Source organism: Cavia porcellus, unplaced genomic scaffold, assembly GCF_034190915.1.
Source record: "Cavia porcellus strain 051 isolate PalLab524CR breed Dunkin Hartley unplaced genomic scaffold, mCavPor4.1 scaffold_28, whole genome shotgun sequence".
NCBI lineage: Eukaryota > Metazoa > Chordata > Mammalia > Rodentia > Caviidae > Cavia > Cavia porcellus.
Genome location: NW_026947511.1, coordinates 27,057,195 through 27,079,554, shown reverse-complemented (window position 1 = coordinate 27,079,554; position 22,360 = coordinate 27,057,195). Strand labels below are relative to the sequence as shown.

Here is a 22,360-nt window from a genome sequence, read left to right as displayed (position 1 = left end):
TTATAGATATGTGCCTCCATTCCCAGCTATCATAAGCTTTTTTTTTTTTTGGTGGTGCTGGGGATCAAACCCAAGGCTAGTGCATACAAGGCAGGAATTTCACCACTGAGCCATATTCCCAGTCCTCATAAGCTTTATAACCCAACAAGTTTATATCACCACAGAACATGCAGTTTTCTGAGAACACTTCTGTTAATATTTTGTATGACCTATGTAACACGAGCTAGGAAGGATGTCAGTATATGACACTGAGTTTTAAAAGAGCAGGTTTGCAAATAGGTTTTTAAGTATGATTCCATTTTTAATAAAAGTCATGGGGACCATTAAATATGTATATTGATGTGAATCCAGAAAAGTGGTAGGGTTTTCTTTTTGATTACTATTTGTTGTTGGTTTTTTTTTTTTTTTTTTTTTTTTTTGGTCTTTTTCGTTTTTTTATCAGCACCAGGGATTGAACTCATGACTGCCTGCTTGCAAGGCAGGCACTTATGCTGCTGAGCTAAATCCCCAGCCCCGATTACTATTTGTTTTTAAAGGCACTAGAGATTGACCCCAGGGCTTCATACCCACTAGGTACACACTTTACCATTGAGCTATATCCTAGCTATTTTGATTTTGAGAGAAGGTCTCACTAAATTGCCCAGACTGGCTGTGAACGTATAATCCTCCTGTCTTGGCGTCCCAAATAGCTGGTACAGTAGGCATGTGCAATGTCTAGCTTGATTTGAACCACAAAATGTAGAATTTAAGCCCGTACAGTGTTATGTGCCAATAATCTCAACTACTTGGGAGGCGGAGGCATGAAGATTACAAATTCAAGGCCAGCTTGCGTGGTATGACTTGTATCTAAATATCCCCTCAAAGCCTCTTCTGGTTTTTAGAGGGGGCTTTTTCAGAGGTGGCTGGATCTAGAGTGTGTGATGCCGGGATTGATTCATAGTATAACATCAGGCTCAAGGACACTAGGATTAAGGATGTGAGTGCTACCCATCCTGAGTAGTCTGGATAAAATAAAAGGGACAGAAAAACACTGTTAAGGTGCCTTGTTGTTTTTCTTTCTTTCTTTTTTTTGGTACCAGGGATCAAACTCATGACCCTGTGCTTGCCAGGCAGGCGCTTATGCTACTGAGCTAAATCCCTGGCCCCTTGTTGCTTTTCCTACCTTTGCCCAACATGAACTGTTTCTCCTGGGTGATGCCACCCTGCCTTGGAGCCAGCTGATTATGGGCTGAAACCCACAAACTGTGAGCTAAATAAACCTTTTGCCCTTTAACTCTGGGTATCAGGTATTTTTTCTCAGCAACAGGAGAGAAGACACTGGGCAACTTACTGAGATGAGACTTTGTCTTAAAATTTTAAAAAAGGCTGGTTCAGTGCAAAAGCCCTGAGATCAATTCCTAGCACTACAAGACATAAAATGAAACCTAAAATATATTCTACTAGCAATATGTGTCTATAGATGGAAATGGCTAGCTATGAAAAAATAATAAGTAATACAAAGAAGAACAAAATTATTAAAATACTATTATGATTTTGATTCACTTAATGAGATTCAATACTGCATATAAAATATAGATTATTAGAAATGATTTTATTATTAGAATATGTGCTTTGTTATTCCCACTGACAAGCAGTAACAATGGGCACATTTCATGGGGTATCAGTCTGCAGTGCAGGACCCTAGGCCCATGCGGGTAACCCTACCCTCGGTATAGAGGCAGGATTGTAAGTTTGAGGCCAGCCTGGGCCACATAGTAAGACCCTGCCTCAAAGGAATAAACCAGACAGAAAAGGTGACACTTGACTTTTGTTTTGCCAGCTGGACCGTGTCCCTGGAGTGACACACCAGTGCTTTCCTGAGCAGGGGTTGGGTCGTCAGGCAGCATAGATGTTCACTCAGTGGTTTCCTGATCTTAGCTGGATCCTGTAATCGGTCAGCTTCAAACACAAACCTACAAATTAGCACTCGTACTGGGATTAATTTTTCTATTACTGATATTAAATGAATTAGCAGTTGCTGTAATTGTCATGAATATTCTTCACTAGTTGTCTAAAAAAAATGCACAGAGCATGGAGAGCTACACTGAATTTGCCGCCCTGCTGCCCTTCCTCCCACTGCCAGGGTGCGGCGGCTTTGAGCACATGATGCGCGCTCTTCCCCTGGGTCCAGTGGTCAGGGGCCAGGAGGGAAAGGCAGAGGTGACTGTCTAGTCGGGGGCTCTTGGTGAAGGTCCTATGCTGCCGACTGCAACTGCCAAAAGCACTCCGCCAGCAGCTCCTGCAGAAGTCGCCCAGGAGGGGTAGTGCTAAGCGCTGTGTTGCTGTCATTGCAGGGCGCAGCTGGAAACCGACCTGAAGATCGAGAAGGAGTGGAGGCAAGCGCTGCAGGAGGACCTTCAAAAGGAGAAGGACGCCCTGTCTCATCTCAGAAACGAGACCCAACAAATCGTCAGTCTTAAAAAAGTAAAGAGTGGGACAACTTGAAATGTTACACGAACAAATGTTAACTTACTTAAAAAGATAATTATATAACACATTTATAGAAGGAAACAGTACACAATACTCATCTAAAAGAGTAGAATATAGTCAGGAGATTAAATGAACAGAACATAGTTAAAACAGCAGGGATGAAAAGAAATAAGGTTGGGCACAGTGGTGCACACCCCCTTCATCCCAGACTTGGGAAGCCAAGTCAGGACTGTCCCAAAGTAGAGGCCAGCCTGGGCCACAGAGAGTTCAAGGCCAGCCTGAACTGCACAGGGAAACCCTGTCTACACACCAAAACATACAGCAGGTAGGAAAAGGCTTTGGGCATGTAGTCATGTTTCTTATAAAAATCTTAAGGATATTGATTTATTCCTAATTAATAGGATATGTATGTTGTGGTTTGTTTCTTTCTTTTAAACTGCATTTTCTATCTTTTATTGTTTTCAAGGAGTTCCTTAATCTTCAGGATGAAAATCAGCAGTTGAAAAAAATATATCATGAACAAGAACAAGCTCTTCAAGAACTTGGCAACAAACTTAGCGAGTAATTTCTCTTTTCCTTTAATTTATTTATTTTTAAGTATTTATTTTTAATTCTTATGAATTAAACCATTCATTCTTGTGAGTTAAACTATTCATTCTTATGAATAGACCAAACCAATTAGGCAGAAAAGTTTAAATACAAGAAGAAGATATATGCTATTAAAGAAAAACAACAAAGAAGTTAAAGATTAAAAAATAAGCCAGCTGTGGTAGTGCACACCTGTAATCCCAGCATTTGGGAGGCTGAGGCAGGAGGATTGCTGTGAATTGAAGGCCAGCCTGGGCTACATAGTGAATACAAAGCTAGTCTGAACTATATAGTGAGGCCTTGTCTCAGAAAACCTGATGTGTGACCAGGTGTTTGGTGTAAACTTAGGTTAATTTAATGAATGTACTGTTGTCACATTTAGACATAATTCACTTCTTTTAATATGGATAACAAAAAGCTGAAAAAGTATAGTGACTCATGCTCCATTCACTTTTATAAAATTCTTTGATATTTTATAATTAGAAAATTAGCATAAAAAGGCACAAAATTAGAGCCGGATATGGTGGTGCATGTCTGTAATCTCAGCTCTCGGGAGGCTGAGGCAGAAGATCACTGCACTTTGGAAGCCAGCCTAGGCTACCGCATGAGTTCAAGGCCAGCTTGAACTACACAGCAAGACCCTGTCTTATCCCACCCAACCAAAAAAGATAAAAAAGTTAAAAACAAGTGCTGGGGGCTGGGGATTTAGCTCAGCAGCATAAGTGCCTGCTTTGCAAGTGTGCAGTTGTGAGTTCGATCCCTGGTACTGATAAAAAAGAAAAAGACAAAAAAAAACAAAACAAAACACAAATGCTGATTTCATACCTAACCTGAGTACCTGAGTGTAGTCCACTGTATGCTGTTCTTCTGTAATCTGAGGTTATTTTACTTAAGCACATGTAGGAGAGCTGGGTGTTTTAGGTGCATGTCTGTAATTACAGCTACTTGGGAGGCTGAGGCAGGAGGATGGCAAGTTTAACACCAGTCTGGCAACTAAATGAGACTCCATTTCCAAACAAACAATAAAAAGGCTTGGGGGCTTAACTCAGTGCCAGCTGCCCCGGGCTCGCTCCTGGTCCCACAGAGGGAGGTGCCCCCGTAGGATGGATGGGCGATACGCCTCTCTACTCCCTCATTCCTGTTGTCACACTGAAATAAGTACAGAGGACACATTTCTGCCTACCACATAACAGCAAGAACAGTTCTTTACAAACTTGGGGGTTGGATCAGTTTTTATGCTAGGGATTAAACCCAGGGCCTTATGCATACTAGATCCTGAGTGTGGAGCATTGTTTTTTCTGGTCTTTTGAGACAGGATCTTAATATGTAAGTAGGTTGGCCTCCAACTCACAGTCCTTCTGCCTCAGCCTCCTAAATGCCACCTAGTCACTGTTTTTTAACTGGCCTCAGGCTTTTTTGGCTATTTAGATACTATTTTAAATTCGGTGAGAGCATACTATGAAATAGTAATGAAGGGGCTGGGGATTTAGCTCAGCGGTATAAGCACCTGCCTTGCAAGCAGGTGATTGTGAGTTCGATCCCCAGTACTGATAAAAAAAAAAGAAAAAAAGTTAAAAAAAAAAAAAAGAAATAGTAATGAAACCCAGGGAAGGGTTTTTCTTTTTTCTTCTTTCTGGTTTTCTAAGACAGAGCCTCTCCATGTAGTCCAGGCTGGTCTGAAACCCACTATGTAGCTCAAACTGGCATCGAACTCATGGCAGTCTGCCTCTTTAGTGCTGGGATTTCAAGTGTGTTACCACGCCTGGCCATAGCATAATGTTTTTGACTGAATTTATGCTTTAGATGTTTTGTCAGTGAAGAACAATCATAAAATGTTGTGAATGTTTACACTTAAAAGTGTGTTACAGCCTGGCATAGCTAAATCCCCAGCCCTGTCTTTTACATTTTTTAAACTTCAAAAATTTAAATATTCACTGTCTTTTAGTCACCCTTTACATTCATATTTGCAAAAGGTCGGAAGTGTACTGTGGCCCTAAGCGTTTCATCCCTCCCACGCCTGGATCCCTGTGCTGCTGGGTGGGTTCACAGTGCCCAGTGAGTCTCACATCCTTTGTGAAGCCAGTGCCTTTCTAATGAATTGCTAGATGTTCTGTATTTCAAGGTGTATTAAAATGTAGACCTGTTTCTAATTTTTTTAGATCCAAACTTAAAATAGAAGATATAAAAGAAGCTAACAAAGCCTTGCAGGTAAGTAGAAAATGCTTTCTCAAGTAGGAACATGTAATTCTGTGTGAATGTCCCCAGCATAAAGCCAAGCTTTTTGTAACCGTTGGCCACTATAGGGCCAGACCGTGCAGAGACAGAGAGCTTGCCTGCCCTGCTTATGTGCTGCACAGGCGGTGGCATCTAATGGGGCAATCAGGAGTGGGGCCTGCTCTTCCCTCCTCCTCTAATGGCGAGTCACTGTATTGTCTTCCTGATGGAGGTTGACCTTAACATTTTGGTTCTTATCCCCACAGCACTGATGGTGAATCTTTTAGAGCTTTCAGTGATACAGACTGCCCACTGTGGCTCAAAGAGCTCTGAACTCAGTGCTTCAGTTCCTGTGTCAGTTTATTACTAAGTGGTTTGTACACATCCTGAGCCTCAGTTTCCTCTTCCTACATAATTTTAGGAGCCCCTAGTGTCCTTTCAGCCCTGAGCAGGTGAATCCATGTGGACGAAGTCGGTAGCACACATCTGTGTGCAGCTGTCTGTCCAGCCGATTGCACAGGTCCCTTCCATGAGAAAGCAGAATGCATGGTAAAACACTTCAGTGACATTTCCTACCCCACACGCCCGTGCTTCATCAAAGTGGTCCACGAGGGGCTGGGGATTTAGCTCAGCAGCATAAGCGCCTGCCTTGCAAGCAGGCAGTAGTGAGTTTGATTCCTGGTACTGATAAAAACGAAAAAGACAAAAAAAAAAAAAAAAAAAGTGGTCCATGAAAATAATGTTTCTTCTTTTGGTACCAGAGATTGAACTCACAACCTTATGCCTGCCAGGCAAGCTGAACTAAATCCGTGGCCCCAAAAATAAGTCCTAAGAAGACTTAAAAAGGAACTCTTCGCTTCCTTGTACCACACCCACCTTAGATCCAGCTGCCCTGAGAGCTACTTTCAATTATTTTAGTCTACTAGGACTTAATACTCTAGTTTTGCGGAGGTTTTTTGTTGTTGTTTTGTCGAGACAAGGTCTGTGTACCCCAGGCTGGCCCCAAACTCTGCAGCCATCCTTCTGCTTCAACCTCCCAAGTGCTGGGATTATGGCATGAATGTAGTTTGCTTTTGATTCATCAGTTTTGCTCTCCGGAGTGATGTAGAGTTCTGCTCACTCTCACATCAGTGTCTTGCTTCTCTCTCTTCAGTGACTTTTTTCCGTACCACAGCGCTCGGGGACTGAACTTAGGGCCTCTGTACTGAACTACTCCCCGGCCCTCTATTCCCCTTTATGAGACAGGGTCTCTCTCAACTTGCAGTCCTCCTGCCTCAGGCTCCCAGAGTGGTCGAATTCCGGATGTGCAGCATTATGCCCAGCCCCTTATTTTTGATCCTTCACAAGTCTATTGCTGTGAAATATTCTTGGATACTTTTTTTTTTTTTTGAGGCAGGACCCTTCCCAGGTTCCAGGCTGGCCTTGAATTTGTGGTAATCCTCAGTCTCCCAAATGCTGAGATTACAGCAGTTACCACCATGGCTGGCTCATATGTCACTTTAGTGTTAACATTTTGAGCATTAATACCCAGTTTTCTTCCTACTGTAGGGACTGGTTTGGCTGAAAGATAAAGAAGCAACACATTGTAAGCTTTGCGAAACGGAATTCTCACTTTCTAAGAGAAAGGTAAAGGAGGCAGGGAGTCAAAAGCTTTTAGCATGAAACTGGCTGCTAACTTTAATAGCTGATGTTCTCATCTCTCCATGGAACAGCACCACTGTAGGAACTGTGGGGAAATCTTCTGTAATGCCTGCTCTGACAACGAACTGCCCTTGCCCTCCTCACCGAAGCCGGTGCGGGTCTGCGACTCCTGCCACGCGCTGCTCATTCAGAGCTGCTCGTCCAACCTGCCCTGACGCAGTGGCCTGCATAGCTCCCATGACCAATCAAGGCCGTGAGACCACTGGGACTCCGCATCCGTGCAGCCCTTCTTCAGTAGCCGAGTGGTGCTCATGCCCTTCATCTCTGTAATGAACTCATAGCAGCAACCAACAGTAGGATTTGTTATGAACTTGCCTCGTTACCGGACTCACCCACAGCATGCTGAATTGAAGCCGTGTGATCCCCTGCAAGGCCTCACAGCACCCTGTACACACCTGCCTTACACTGAGAGCTGCCTCCCAATGTGGCTCGGATGGTTCTCGTTCCTGTCCAGTCGCCATTGGATGGTGCCGAATCCTCCTCCTGCACTTTAAAGCTTTGCAACTATCCAAGACTGGAAACGCACACTTTTTACGAGTATTAACATTGCCAATTCAACAGATTTGTTATTCTGGTAAGATTCCAATTTATTTTCCTTTTCCTCATTTGCAACAGGATAGTATTTTACCCTACAGAATTTACTTTGGCTCTTTCTAAAACTGTGCTATCGAGTTTTTACCATAAGCCAATTGCAGATTTTTCCATATGCCAATTTCCAATTTGTAACAGAAAGGGGGTCAGACTGTAATTCAGAGGTAGTACATAAACCGCTGCAGGGCTGACAGCAGGGATAGGCTTACATCCCCTGCAAAACTACACATAAGCCCAGCACTCCCAAAGTGGAGACAGAGGATCGCAAGTTTGAGCTGAGAATGGGCAACACTTGGCTCTGGGACTGTGTGAAGACCCTGGGTTGAATCCCATGTACTGGAATGGGGTGGGGAAAGATGCTTCTCTAAGCACCTAGACCAAGAGAAACTGTTTCCTTCCCATGACACAGGATGGCATCTGACAGAGCTTTCTATCACACATCGCCCGCTGAGTTAGCTGCTAGGAGGCATTGCTGAAGTAACCCGAGACTGCAGTACGCATCACAGCAGGTGTCACTCAGCCTGCCAAGCACCTCTAGTCAGGGTCTTGGGTCAGTGAAGATGTGATTTTGTCCTTCTGTGAAACATACCTGACCTACTGCACGCTGATTCAGTGAATACTAACCTAGTTATATTGCTGATAGCACTGGAATTTAAACTGTAATCACTCATCATCCGGGGTTTTACTTTTTTTAGCCATGCCCTTTAATTTTGTGAATTTTCCAAGAATAGCCTATAGAAATCAGACGTTTCTAAGTGTTTCATGTAGTAATTATAGATGTGTCCTTGCCTCATAAGTACTTACTCTGCAGATCTTTTCCTCATGAGTATATACATTAAGATCTGACTTTCTAAATTGCCAAAGTATGAAACCCTTATTTTACTTGAAGATCTATTTTTTCCAGAACCCATACTTTCAAGTCAGTTAAGGTCAACTTAAGATCTGTCTTGAATTTCTAAATGATCTTTCTTGAACACTGATAGACATCAAGAGATGTAATTATATTCTCAACCTTTTTGTATTGATAGGATTAACATTTTTATGATTGCTAAAAACAAGTCTGTATAAGTCAATTTTCAAGTAATGTTTTATGATGTTTCAAATTTTAAAATGTTGAATTCCAATTTCAGTCGCTTCATTTAGCATGTAAACCGTGGTATGTAGTTATGCTTTGTATTCAAGTCAGCTTTTATGGCTTAAGAGCCATTGATTATTTTTTGTTTAAAACCTTTTCAAGCCAGGAATGAAGGTACATGCCTGTAATCCCAACACTTCCAGGAGGCAAAGTTCAAGCCCAGCTTTGGGCAACTTTGTGACAGCTCAGAAAGATGAAAAATGGCCGTGGACTTAGCTCACACAGCTCAGTGTGACTGCCTCTAGTTCACTCCCCAGGACCATGAAAGGAAGAAACAAAAACTTTCATTAATTCTTACTTTTGTGGTTATAGACTGAACACTACCTTTTCCTTTTTTATGGTAACTGCACAGACTATTCGTCTTATTTAGCCAGTACTACCACAATGACACTATCATGGTGCCAATGAATTAACAATTCTTTTATCCTGTAATATTTTAAATGTGTGAATTTTATAAATCGAATAAAAATTTGAAAAATTAGCCTCTATTTGTAACATTTTATACTTTCACTGCTTGAAGATTTTAAGAGGGCACTATCAGAAAATAAAAGCACATAAACTTTAAAGAGGTATGTAACATTGTTAAGTACCTAGGTTAGGTACAGTGAGAATAACCACTGGGCTGGGAGTGTAGCAGAGCATTCAGAGCCTCGAACCCTTCCCCAAAGACAGACCATAATACTCCTTTTTCCTATTAACAGAAAAAAGTATAATTTACCTTTAATTTGGACACAGTACTTTCTGTAAATTTGTTTTATCATCAGTAACCAACACAAAGCATTCTAGGACAGACACCATACTATTATCTCCCACATTGACGTTTATTACATAACATTTCTAGCAAAACAAGTAACAAGTTCAATAAATGAATTCACATTGACAGGTTTCATTTTGATCAATTAGCCAATTTGGAAAAGCCATACTGATCAAAGTAATAAAATTAAAAAAGCACCTTTTCCTTGCTACATATAGTATGTTTTAACTAAAACCCCAAGCTGTTACCAGATGCAAAGTCCAACTGCAGGTTTCTTATATAACACAATTTGTCTTACATTATTTTAATGTAATCACTTATACAGATTATTAAAAAACCATATACTGGACTGGGTAAGAAATTGAAAGTACATCTGTGAGAATTATACTCCTTAGTAAATACTTCAATTCTTTTGTCACTGAGAAACTTAACCTACTCTAAGACACTTTGAGATAACTTACAACTCTTCACTTTTGGGAAACATTTTTGGTACTTCAGCCAAGTGCTGAGGATTTTACTCTAAAATCTAGGGCTAGCATTTAAATTCCCAATACTCTCTTCCCTAGGTAACACAATTATGAATATTTAGAAATCCAGATAACTCTTATTTGATCAACATTTCAAAACTGTACTGGTAGATGACATTTGAAAAAGAATATAGAATTAGCTGAATTTTTACTCCTGAAGCCACCTAAACTCACCTTTAGGCTTTATATTTACAGTGCTGACAAGGAGAAATTAGAGAAAAGTTACACTAATTATTCAAGCTCTATTCCAGATGTCTGCTTATTAATAAGACTTGCAGTTTATGTAGAAGTGAACCATTATCCTCAAATATTATACTACACTATGTTTTGTAAAGCTAACAATAAAATATATCAACCCAAATCTTATGAAGGCAGCACATCGTAAGAGTAACGAGTATATATAAAAAGTATCAACATCAGTGGTTTGAATATAAAAATTTATTTTTAAGTCAAAGTATGCAACAAATAAAACCTACAGAAAACAGATTTTCCCATCACAATCCGTTGCTTTACCAAATAATATTGTGAAAACACATTCCTTCAGTCATTATAAAGTTCTTAAAATACAAAAGAAATTAAATCTGTAAGAAAGTCTAGTAGACCAGATGCTGCTGTTAGAACTTCTGTGTTGATGTTATGTTTTTAGTACATCCCACGCCATCCACCTCCGCTCATGCCACCTTGCCCATAGTAACCGCCACTGCCTCCACCACCACGGCCTGAAGAAAAAGACAGGAGTCACTGACCAGAAGACATCCACATACAAAATATCCACATATAAGATAATAAAAATAGTATCTGTGCTTTCAATTAGGCATGCTATGCATGAGGGCTGGACTAATTACAAATCAGAGACACTTACCATAGCCGCCCAAACCGTCAGGAGTACCATATCCTCCGCTGTAATTGTTTCCCATTCCCATCCTTCCAACAGATCCATATCCTCCCTGATTATCTTTATAAGGAGAGAGAGAGAGAGAGAGAAAAAAAAAAAGTATTTGAAACTAACTGCCAAGTAGCTAAGGCTATTTATTTTAAAAACTTTACATACCCATTCCATCTCTGCCGTAACCTCCCATGCCAGAACCTCCCATTCCAGAGCCGCCTCCAGGAGTAGAATTCAAGAAGAGTTCAATGTATCGATGTTCTTTAAGACAAAAATTAAAAGAGTAAAGGATGGATCAAATTTATCCATAAAAGCTAGTATTAAACTGCAAGTACTCTAAACCGTTATGAGATATAAAAAGCATTTAACAAATACAAAGTCTACATAAAAGCTAAACAGGACCTCTTACATTTATTTAAACAAATTACTGATTTACCCTATAAAAAGAGCTTACATGTAGGCCCATTGCCAGGTGTGGTGAGCCCTGCCTGCAATCCCAGCACAGGAGGCTGAAGGTAGCAGCATCACAAGTTTAAGCCTAGCCCTGGCAACCTGAGACCTGTCTCAATAAGGAAACAAGGCCTGGGGTTGGGGTTCAGTGCGAAGGCCATGTTTTCTTTCAGGAACTGCCAGAAAGAAAAAAAAGCACACTGGAAGATGGTACTTACGCATGTTATTTTTATCTTTAGACATGGCAGCTACTGCATCTTCATGTGTCACAAACTCTACATCTGCTTCTCCTGTTGCCCTTCCATCTGCTCCAATATCAATGTGAACTCTTATTGGATTTAGTGGCGAGAAGAACTAAATAAAAGGAAACAAGTGTTATTTTTCTTCCAGTTAATAAGAGTTACAAACTTTGATTCTCTTCATCCATTGAAATAAACTTTTCTACTGTTTTAGGGTGCCAGCTGCCTATTAAGCCTAGAAAGTAATCCATCCCAATCACACTTTACCACGAGAACAGGTATGTTACCAGGCATGGTGGTGCAGACCTATAATCCTAGCACTTGGGAGGCTGAGGTAGGAGGATCTCCACAAATTCTGGGCCAGAATGGGCTACACAGTCAGTTCAAGACTTGCCTGGACTACATAAAACACTATTTTAAGCAGAACATGGTGGAACATGCCTACAATGGTAGCTACTTGGGAAGCAGAGGAGAGTTTAGCATATTTGAGGTGAGCCTGAGCAACAGAGACTCTGTCTCAAAAAGGGAGATGTGGTTGAATGGTAGAGCACTTGCCTAGGACCGAGCAAGGTCCCTAATACCACCCCTTCAAAACAAAATAACAATAAACCTAAAAAAAAAGTCAATGATTTGGGATGTACACCTCAGTGGTACAGTGCTTACCTAACAATGTATGAAGCTCTGGGTTTGACCCTGACACCACCAATAAAAAAAGTGTTTTTAGTTGAGGGTAGTGCTACACACCTGTAATCTCACCACTCAAGAGACTGAGACAGGAGAATCCTAACTTTGAGCTCAGCCTGGGTAAAATAGCAACCCCTGTCTCAAAATTCAAAAAGGAAAAAAATAAAAAATAGAAATAAAATAAGGAGTGTAGGGTGGTAGATGAGCATGAAGGCCCTGGATTCAATCCATAGAACTGCCCAAAAGAAGTCCTTTGGGTACTCAAAATCTTTTGGCAGTACTGAGTGAGGAGGAACTGTCTTGGGCCATATTACTAGATACGCAGGTTGTGCACATGACTCATCTAGAATAAACCTTTGCTTTAGCAGCCAGATGGTATTTTTACCTTTATACCATCAAGTCTCAATTGTTCAATGAGTAAAGGCATAGGAGTATATGTGTGTGTGTGACTACATTTGGTCTATGGACTTAAATCTAGTTACCCTTTAGTTAACCTACAATCAATTGCTTTCATTTGAATTAGTGACAGCAAAAGCATCTATCTACCTACCTAGCCTGGAAGTCAAACCAATAAAATCTGTTACAATTCACTCTTTCAAAACCTGCACTCTTCCTGCTAATATCACTCTATGCTTACTCTTAAACTACGTATTTATTACCCCACAACAGTATTGGGGATCAAGTTCATGGGACAGTGAGCTACATCTTTAGTTTTCTGGAAACAGGATCCCAAAATCTCAAACCTGCCTCAGTTCTCCAAACAGTTGGGACAATAAGCATGCTCAACCATGCCTTGCACTTTTATCCTTGATTTTATCCTTATAAAAATAGCTCTTTACCCACCTCAATCTTACGTAAGCAGAAAATGGAGACAAAAAATATCAGCTACTAAAGACAGGGTAGAGAAGATCTTGTGTATACTAGGCAAGTGATCTAGCAATGAGCAATACCCTCAACCTGGACTGATGTTAAATTATAAAGGATGAGGGAGTGTTAGTCCTTCAAAACTGATAGCTAGTATAAAAACATCACTAAATTACTCACATTAGCAATGTCATTTTCCGTTGCTCGAAAAGGCAACCCTCTCATATGTACGAAATGACCACCATGGAAACCTGAACTTGCATCACCAGCTCCACCATAGCCATGTCCTCCCATCCCTAAAAATAAAATTGACCAGGACTGTAACCATTACAGATACATGTACAAAGGAATACATTGATTACAAGGGGTAAAGCTCTTTAAAGGAATGCACGGGGGCTGGGGATTTAGCTCAGCGGCATAAGCACCTGCCTTGCAAGCAGGCGGTCGTGAGTTCAATCCCCGGTACCGATTTAAAAAAAAAAAAAAAATGCACTGAAGTATGATTGAGTTAATTTATGAGTCCTTATTGTATATCACTAAGTATAAAGCAAATATAGTTACAGTTTACTTCAGAATGAAACTTTACCTCTTCCATCTCTCATTCTGTCATCAAAACCATCGTTTCCATAGCCATAATTATTGTAGCCACCGTAGTCATCAAAACCTCCATAACCTGTATAGTTTTAAGCAGAAATACATAAATGCCATTCCAAGAGATAAATTTCATATATTTACAAAAATGCATTTTCTCATGGTCTGCTACTCCAGTATTTTTTGTTTGCAATCCAACAACTTAGAACTATTAAAAAAAAAGCAGTCACACGATAGAAATTAAAGACCCCAAAAGAATAAATTCAGACGTAACATTTAAACTGAATTTTACACCCATGCCAATTTCTTCATTTAATGCCTGTAAGTTTTCTAGGTGCCAATATGTGCATCAATCAAGTCCCACAGCCAGCCATGGGATTCCGTATTTTCATGAACAGGTTTTAAAACCTATAGGTACTGAAATTACTGCCATTTCTGTATTTCTTGACAAAATGTCAGGAACATTAAGAAAATGACAACAGAACCTTTGTTCATTAGATACACATACCACCATCATATCCATCACCGCCTCGTCGCATTCTGTCATACATACTTCCACGCCCAGCTCCATAATAACCCCCTCTTCCTCCTATTGGTCTATCATATGGTCCCGGTCGTTGTCCCAGCAATCTTCTCGGTGGGTCATAAAATCCTTTGATTTCACTCCTGCTACTTCTGAAGATCTCAATATACCTATTTAAAAATGTTTTAAGGTACAAGTTTCAGCATAAATGTATTAGTGTTATTTAGATATTGGGCAAAATGCAGCAAGTCTTTCTATATCTAGCACATAACCCAATTTAAAATACCTAAATACACCATAAGTTAACATTTTTTACACCTACAAACTTAAATAATTAAGTATTTAAGTTTTACATGGGCAAATGAGTCATCTGAAAACATTTCATGAAATACGAATATATTTTTAGTTTGTTTCCTTTAGCACATGATAGATGTTTCAGAAAATACGTATTATACAGAAGCATTTAACAACAGCATACAGAAAAATGGAAACAATATACTTTTAAGCAAACTATTAGCATCAATTCCCCACCCAAATCTGTAGTTTCCAAGTTAAACTTAGGTAATTATCAATTCTTTTAAACTACCCCAGAAAAATGTTATGGTTACCCCCCCATTTAAGCAATAGTGACCCACAACCCCCAAAATAAAAGTTTAACACCATCCCCAACTCTCCATCCCCACCTGTGCCCTATTCTTTCCTTGTGTTTCCCCAGAGCATTTTCTGCTATCTCCTTTGAAGCAAACTGCACGAAGGCCTCCCCTGTGCTTCGCCCCTGGTAGTCCATCGTCAATGTTATCCCATTTGGCACGATTTCCAACCCTTTAACCCAAGGACAAATAACCCCATCAAGGGGAACAGTGTTAAAGGCTGAAACATTCCCATCTGAATCATATATTTAAAAACATGTCTAAACAAAACAAAACAAAACAAAAAAAAGCTTAGTTTCCCATCACCCCATAATACAAATGGAATATTTTTCAAATATTATTGGATTAAATAATCTTTTTTGCAACCAGTGTTTTTAAATTACACTTTTCTAAAAGCCCACCTATAGTACATGAAAAAGTCAAACTTATGCTCCATATGCTATTTGTCGTTCATTTCTTCACACAATTATTCTCAATTAACTGTACTACATATCAATTAGGTTTTTACATATTTTACATTCTATATCCAATAATTACTGGAGCACATTTCATATTTTAATACATAACCAAGACTGTTACAAATGTAAAAGTTTCAAAATTAAAGTGAGTTTTTACAAATTAAACTGAGTAAACAGTAAAAATACAAAATTAAAACACTACTAAACTTTGACTAATACTAGCGGTACCTTGAAAGAACTGAACTATTTCCTCTTTGCTGCAACCAAATGGCAATCCACGAAGTCGTACTGTCCCATCACTAGCGTCATTTGGACCATTATGTTTCATAACCCAATCCATCTCAATACCGTTTGATTTAAATGCTATAAAAATAAACAAGCACATAAAACAGTCAATCAAAACATATCCTTGTCAACAGGTACCAAAGAAACACCTCTCAGAAGTGTCACAATAGTACAACACCATGAGACTTAAATTTCACGCCTGTGATCATGCCACAGTACAATGGTACATTAACTTTGTATTTTGAAGTAGGAAAAACAGTGAAACCTGATCCAACCAAAAATCTGAACTTCTTAGTACCAAGTATTATTATGTTGCCTAAAAATTTTTTGCATATGAACAAGGTCTTGATTATGTCATCTTAAGGCCATCTCTGGCACTCCCTCATCTCTCAAAAGTTCACACTTCTCAGGACTTCACTTCATTATTCACCTAAAAACAGGCAAAGTTTAAAAACCTAAGCTGTTAGGAAGCTGTATGTTGTACAATTGTGTACTCACATTAAGAATTTAAGTAAAAAAAATGCAACAAGTACTCAATGTTTGAAAGAAAGGTATCACAACAGCCTCAAGTTCTTAGATGCACTTTTAATTTTGAACTGGGGGAAATATTCACTTCAATTTTAATCTATTCACTCACCAAGAGCAGGAATTTTTAAAGTGACCAAGTTAATCAGAGTTAGTTTAAAAACAGGTAAAAGCATACTCAACAGTGAATGCCTCTCAAAAGCAAGCTTATTTTTGAAGCTATTTGCAAGTCACTGACAACAGTAATCACCAGTTCATTCACTCACTGCTTTAACTTTTTAGTTAAAAGGCAATGCAGTCACATTCAGATATTATAAAAAAAAGCACAGAAGATCCCTTCCCCTTCAAAATGAACCCGTTCACCTAGTTTCCTACCCAAGACAATCATCCTTTTAAAATTTCAGAACATTTTCAAAAGAGCTAGTGCAGAAGTCCTTCAGCTGCAAAAACTTACCAGACCTTATAAATTTCACTATGCAGCTGTAGGAATCCTACTCACCTGAGTATTTCAAACCTTTCCCTCACCACTTTCTCCCCTGTAAACAAGTTTGTTCACTTGATTCCTTTTTGTTGAAGATATTTCACATCAACTGCCATTTACTAATGCTCAATTCCACATGACCTAATCATCAGTGCAACTGTTAATGTAGCATCAACAAGCGAAACACTTTATTTCCCTAGAATTTATCACTACATTAATATATAAATTCTCTAAAAGCGGTTATTCATCTCTCCATATGGATTGTTGTCACTTTGGTTATGCTTGTGTCTGTATAGGCTACGGATTGAAGCCAATGCCCCATTGAGCTTCACCCAGCCCATTTCAAAAAACAAACATCCCACACAAGACCTGGGTGCCACCCCAGACAAAACAGGATTTTAAGAGCAAAATCCTGGGCTTAAATTCCTAGTCTGCTCTTCCCTGGCTACTGAATTTAAATAACTACTGAGTCCATTCACCTCGAAACATAGCAGTAGTACCTACACTTCACTGGACTATTACAAGGACTAAAGTGCTTGGCCTATTGCTTCGCAGTTAAACATCTATTCATGTGCCAACTGTTAAAAGAGTGGGTTTTAAGCCAGGGATTTACCTCAGAGTCCTAAGTGCCTGCCTGCCTGCCAAGCACTAGGTTGAGTTTGATCCTCAGTACCAACCAACCAACCAACCAAACAAACAGAGTGGGTTTTAAGGACCTTAAAATCAACGAGCCATTCCACAAACAAAATATCTTACCCTTAAAGGCAGAAAACATTTATTAATGGAAATAAGGACTGTAACCTTTTTCAAAGTCAACAAAGGCTTTTAAAAGTTTACTACCTTAGAGTAGTTCAGAGAAGGCACAAATCAGTTGGTGGCAGTAGTGTGTGTGTGTTTAGTATTTTGTTTTTGAGACAGTCTTGTGTAGTGCAGGTTGGCCTTGAACTCTTGTACGTGCGCCACAATGGCCTCGAATCCATAGCAATCCTGCCTCATCCTTCTGAGTACTGGGATTACAATGTGTGTTACCATATCCAGTCTAAAGCTTTCGCTGGTTTCTTAAAAAATAAATTTTTAAGCATAGAACCACTTTAGGAAAAGTATTTCCTATAAAGGATGATTTAAGAACAGAAAGGAGAAAAGCAAGCATCTAACAAATTATTACTTCCTTATGATAATTTCAACTATCAAGCCAATCAAATCCAGGAAAAGTCTTCACATTGTGTTTCTATCAGTTCTTAGCACACTTTTTTTTTTTTTGCGGGTGGGGTTCTTTTTCAGACATGGTCTCACTGTTCAGTTCAGGCTGGCATTGAGCTCACTTTGTAGCCCAGGCTTGTCTAGAACACACAATGATCCTCCTCAGCCTCCCAAGTATGGGGATTATAGGCATGTGCTGTCATGCACAGCTAACACATTTTTTTTTTTACATAAAGATTGCAACACAACATATAGATTTGTATTTTAAAAACAAATAAAAAAGGAGATTGCTTTATCTTTAAATCTTAGCACTTTACAAGAAAATAGTATCAAGCAAACTAGTTTTGATTTGTGGATCAGCTTATACTGAATAAGAATCTAGGGTCGGGGCTGGGGATTTAGCTCAGTGACATAAGTACCTGCCCCGCAAGCAGGCGGTCCTGAGTTCAATCCCTGGTACCAATAAAAATGAAAAAGACAAAAAAAAAAAAAAAAAAAAAAAAAAAAGAATCTAGGGTCAGGGATTTAGCTCAGTGACATAAGCTGCCTACCTGGTGAGAAGCATGGTTGAGTTCAATGCCCAGTACCACAAAAAATAAACAAATGCATTAAAAAAAATTAAAGTGCTGGAGGTTTTTGTTATTTTATTTTTTGTGACACTGTTTCCCTATGTAGTCCAGGCTGGCCTTGAAATTTGCAGCATTTCTCCTGCCTAGGCCTCCTGAGTGGAGCCTATTAAATGGTTAACACTTTTTAACTGCAGAAATGTTAACCAGTTGAAGAACAAATTCTTTTTACAGGTGATTTTCAGTCTCATGCTTTATAAACATATATATTGAAAACTCTATATCCCTTCAAAATGCAAGTCTAGAATTCTAGAAAAAAAGTCATCTTTACTAAAGCTATCAGAAACTTATCTAAACAACTTACTAAATATGTGAGGATCTTTTTCTGCAACACCACAGCTAATCACAACTCTGTTTTAAGAATTCCAAGTATTGTACTTTATTAGTCAGGTGTCAACAAAGCATACCTGCCTATAGACCCAAAGGCAAATCCTGTTTAGAAAAACAAAAACCTCTAAGTGTCAGGACCAATTAAATATATCAGTAGTCAAAACAGATGGTTAAGTTTAGTCACTTTTATGAGACTTCTGTAATTTCCTAAATTGTGGGGAGGAAGCTAGTCACAAAAGAATATATACTGTATCCCATTTACACCAATGTCTGCAATACTAGAATGTATAGTTTGTGGCTGTCTGTCCAGGATTTGAAATGAGTGTCAGCTTATGAAATAACTACTAATGGCTACAGTATGTCTTTTCTTGGATGCTACAAAACATCCTAAAATCACAACTCTGTGGACCAAAGTTGAAGCCAGCTGTGGTAGCACAGCCTGTAGTCAAAATATTTGGGAGGCTGAAGCAGGAGGATTTAGAATTTGAAAGCAGACTGCACAATTTAGGAAGGCTCATCTCAAAAAAACAAGGACTAGCCAGCTATATAGGGTGGTGCACACCTTTAATTCCAGCACTTAGGAGGCTAAGCAGAGTTTGAGACCAGCCAGGGCTATACAGTGAGACTCATCTCAAAAATAAATAGTAAATAAACAAGGGGTCATGATGTAGCTCAGTGCTACCCTGGATTCAATTCTCAGTACTGCAAAAATAAATGGGTGAAGTAGACAGTTTATAAATTATGTCCCAAAGCTGTTAGAAAGCATCATGTAAGAGAATCAAAACTCCAGATTAAGATGCAGATGAAAGACAAAGTTTTCCGTCTAATTCGAAAACAATTATACGCTTTACAGTAAAGTCTGGGCTGTCTTTTCAAAATCCACCAAAATCCTACTGTTTAAAAGATTCTGGTAAACTTTTCTTTAGCAATTTTAAGTCATAGAACTTCAAGAGATAAGTAGGGCTTTGTCTTTTAGAGTCAAAAAACACAACAAATTTTTATTTATATGTTATAAGAAATTTTCTTTTGCTTGTCCTTTTTTTCTAAATTATAGTCACGAAAATTATCAATACGTTTCTCTAACTCTATGGACCAAAACAAAACAAAGGCCCCTACACCACCAGATGACTACAGAGTTACACATTACCCAATAGGCTTAGTTCCTGGTTCAAGTATGTAATACTCCTAAACACATGCATTGCTACCAAAACAAAATAAACTTCATTTTGAAGTCTACTTCCACAGCCTTAAATGCAAAGGGGGAAAAAAATCTACAAAAAATACCACCCTTGGAACTTTAAGATGTAAAGTTAGCAACTCAATGCTCTACATGTACATTTTTCATCACTTTTTAAAATCATTTTTTTCAAAATAAAAATACTTTTAAACAAATTCTAACCCACGTGTGCCAAACTACACAAAATCAATACTGTGTGGTACCCATCCCACCTTGGAGTTCAAAAAGTGGCATCACACTTCATTAGGGCTCAAAATAAGTCTATTTCACATTTGTGTTTGATCTGTCACCCACTTTCCTGTTTACAAAACCTACTTTTAAAAAATAAACCTTTAGACGTGAAAAGACAAAAAAAATCTCTATGGAAAATGAGTACGTACTCTTTTCGAAGTTCCAAATCTCGACTCTATAAGGCCAGCTAAGCGTCCTTTCCTCCTCCCCGCAGACTCTTGGCTTATCTAGTTGCCCCAGGACCCGAGAACTCGGGGCACTTCCTCTCCCGCCGTAGCCAAACCTGGCTTAAAAACCTTCGCCACCGGGCGCGGGATTACAAAGGAGACCGCCTGCCTCCTTTGTCCTGGATCAGGGAGCTGAGCGCCTCCGTCGCCATTGGCCTTCCTCCCCCAGCTCCAGCCTCTCTCACCTTGGGAAGCTGCGTCAGAAGTCGCTCGCAGTCCCGCCAGCCCAGGTAGCCCTGCCGAGACTGCGGAGGAAGCGAGGCCGCGGCGGGAGGCCGGGCCCGTCAGGCGCCATTTCCACCGGGAGCGCGCCCGGTGGCCCGACCTCGCCTGCTCGCTTCACTCCCCACCCGCGTCCCTTCCCGGGAGGCGCGGCCGCCCCTCAGCCCGTGGCCTCCTAAGTCAGTTTTCATTAGCTGGGGGACAAAAAGTGGAAAGGGCGGGAAGCCGATGTGTCAGCGCCACCGTACCCAAAATGGCGGAGGCCCAACCAGCAGGCAAAGGGGGACACGCTGGGAGCCCCCCACTCCGGGCCCTGCCGTCGTCCGCTGGAGTCCACCCAAGCAGTCCTGCCTGGGTAAGCCGCCCTGCTCGAAGTGGGAGGTCGCCCGAGAAGCGCTCAGCGGCCGCCTCCGAGCGGCGACCTCCACACTTCACCCGCCCCACCCCCTCCCGGTCTCCCGTTCGTCCTTCTCCCGAGGCTCTCGACACCGCCAGCCCAACCTACCCCCTTTTACTTCAGATACCCTGACGGGCGATAGTAATGCTGCGTCCGGTTTGCGGGCTCCAGTCGTGCGAAGGGGGAAGCCGTTCGTCTCGCGGAGCGCTCCGCACAACGGTTTCCCCAACCGCCTTCGGTGTCGGCAACTGCTAAGGAAGCTGCGCAGCACACAGACTGGCCTGGGGGGATGGGAGAGAGCGAGCGAGGAGAAGGGGGCGGAGCCAGGCGACGGAGTTGGGCCGCCCTGCTCTCGCGAGACGAGAGAAGCGCTTTGGTTCTGCCGCGGGCCGCCCAAAGTACGCTTGCGCGCCGATGGGCGGACCGCTGACAACTAGGTGGAGGGAAGTGGGATTTGTTCGCGTCAGAGAAGGAGCTTCGGCGGACTCCACCTTTTCTGCTTTTTTGCTTGCCCTACAACCATCAAATTCTCAGAGCCCACCTTTCTGCCCTCTCGGGGACGATTTGAGGTAGCAGTAGCAGCCACCGTGCGTGCTGAAGGAATGGTGCTTTCTGGGGTGCACCGCGGGAGCACATCCCGTGAAGACCCCGCCCTTATCCTGCGTGGGCCGGGAGCCACGTGGTGCGGCCGACGAACGGGGTGTGTGGGGGGATACTTTTTCTTGTCCACCATATTTGCATTTTGCTGTTGAAAACAAGTGTTTCTTGGCTGCCTGGAGACAGGCCAGATCTAGGCTGTCAAACAGGCCTCCTCCTTTTCTACCATCGCCTGGGCTGACTGCTTTCCCAGGGTTGGCGTTAGTTTCCCTTTCCTCTGAAAGCCTCAAGGTATGGGGTTTAGGATTGTATTCTAAATAGAGCTTTGTGTTCTGGGAAGTAGTTTTCACCAGTGACACACAAAATACGCTCTGTGGTTGTGCTGTGATGCCCTCAAGTTGATACCACCCCTTTTACGTTTCAAAACAAATGTAAGCCAAGTGTCTGCGGGCAGGGTGGAAGGCAGTCCTGGAAAGAAAGCGCAACAACCTTTAATGTCCAGCCAAAAAATTTTGTGCTACAGGCATGGAGAAGACGACTAAGAGTGCGTTGTGTTCGATCCCCGGTACCAATAAAAAAAGACAAAAAAAAAAAAAAGTGCGTTGTGGAGTGTTAGTGCAGGAAGAAAAAAATTTCCCCCTTGAGATCTGTAGTGTATAGGGTGGAGGTAGGAAACTG

The 22,360-nt window shown here is 40.8% G+C and overlaps 3 protein-coding genes across 20 annotated transcripts in view; 2 read left to right on the top strand and 1 right to left on the bottom strand.

The window, feature by feature from the left end:
- Window positions 1-9,179, top strand: part of Rufy2 (RUN and FYVE domain containing 2) — a 35,225-nt gene extending 26,046 nt beyond the window's left edge. For 5 of the 7 annotated variants that reach the window (XM_063239590.1, XM_063239588.1, XM_063239589.1 and 2 more), the window contains 5 exons: window positions 2,334-2,463; window positions 2,936-3,030; window positions 5,217-5,265; window positions 6,820-6,897; window positions 6,984-9,179. In XM_063239590.1, the coding sequence (XP_063095660.1) occupies window positions 2,334-2,463; window positions 2,936-3,030; window positions 5,217-5,265; window positions 6,820-6,897; window positions 6,984-7,127 (496 nt within the window). In that variant the 3' untranslated portion in view covers window positions 7,128-9,179. Of the gene's footprint in view, window positions 1-2,333; window positions 2,464-2,935; window positions 3,031-5,216; window positions 5,266-6,819; window positions 6,898-6,983 lie in introns of those variants that run through there. The other 2 variants (XR_010044316.1, XR_010044317.1) reach the window with 2 other exon arrangements.
- Window positions 9,180-9,498: 319 nt separating this feature from the next.
- Hnrnph3 (heterogeneous nuclear ribonucleoprotein H3) lies at window positions 9,499-21,392 on the bottom strand. Of its 4 annotated transcripts, none has more exons than XM_013156758.2 (10): window positions 21,194-21,392; window positions 15,553-15,687; window positions 14,900-15,038; window positions 14,247-14,386; window positions 13,689-13,775; window positions 13,283-13,398; window positions 11,534-11,669; window positions 11,031-11,126; window positions 10,842-10,934; window positions 9,499-10,698 (listed from the first exon to the last, which is right to left on the bottom strand). In XM_013156758.2, exons 2-10 carry the CDS (start codon window positions 15,662-15,664, stop codon window positions 10,622-10,624), a joined length of 996 nt encoding a protein of 331 aa, XP_013012212.1. In that variant the 5' UTR covers window positions 15,665-15,687; window positions 21,194-21,392; the 3' UTR covers window positions 9,499-10,621. The 4 variants fall into 4 exon arrangements, with proteins under 4 accessions (XP_013012212.1, XP_005005362.1, XP_003473629.2 ...); XM_005005305.3 differs by having other exon boundaries at window positions 14,202-14,386; window positions 21,194-21,391; XM_003473581.5 differs by having other exon boundaries at window positions 14,202-14,386; window positions 21,213-21,374.
- The window catches only part of Pbld (phenazine biosynthesis like protein domain containing), a 35,210-nt gene continuing 33,278 nt past the window's right edge, over window positions 20,429-22,360 (top strand). For 2 of the 9 annotated variants that reach the window (XR_010044319.1, XM_063239593.1), the window contains exon 1: window positions 20,429-21,043. Coding sequence is in view for 3 of the 9 variants with exons in the window: in XM_063239593.1 (XP_063095663.1) it covers window positions 20,917-21,043 (127 nt within the window). In the remaining 6 variants the exon portion in view is untranslated. Of the gene's footprint in view, window positions 21,044-21,509; window positions 21,786-22,360 lie in introns of those variants that run through there. The other 7 variants (XM_063239596.1, XM_063239595.1, XM_063239597.1 and 4 more) reach the window with 6 other exon arrangements.

Coding starts and splice junctions, on each gene's coding strand:
- Hnrnph3 (XM_005005305.3), bottom strand. CDS start 15,664: ATGGATTGGGTTATGAAACATAATGGTCCAAATGACGCTAGTGATGGG. Junction 13,776..14,201: donor CGGTGATGGATATGATGGTG/GTATGTGTATCT, acceptor AAAACTATACAG/GTTATGGAGGTTTTGATGAC. Junction 10,699..10,841: donor TGACGGTTTGGGCGGCTATG/GTAAGTGTCTCT, acceptor CTTTTTCTTCAG/GCCGTGGTGGTGGAGGCAGT.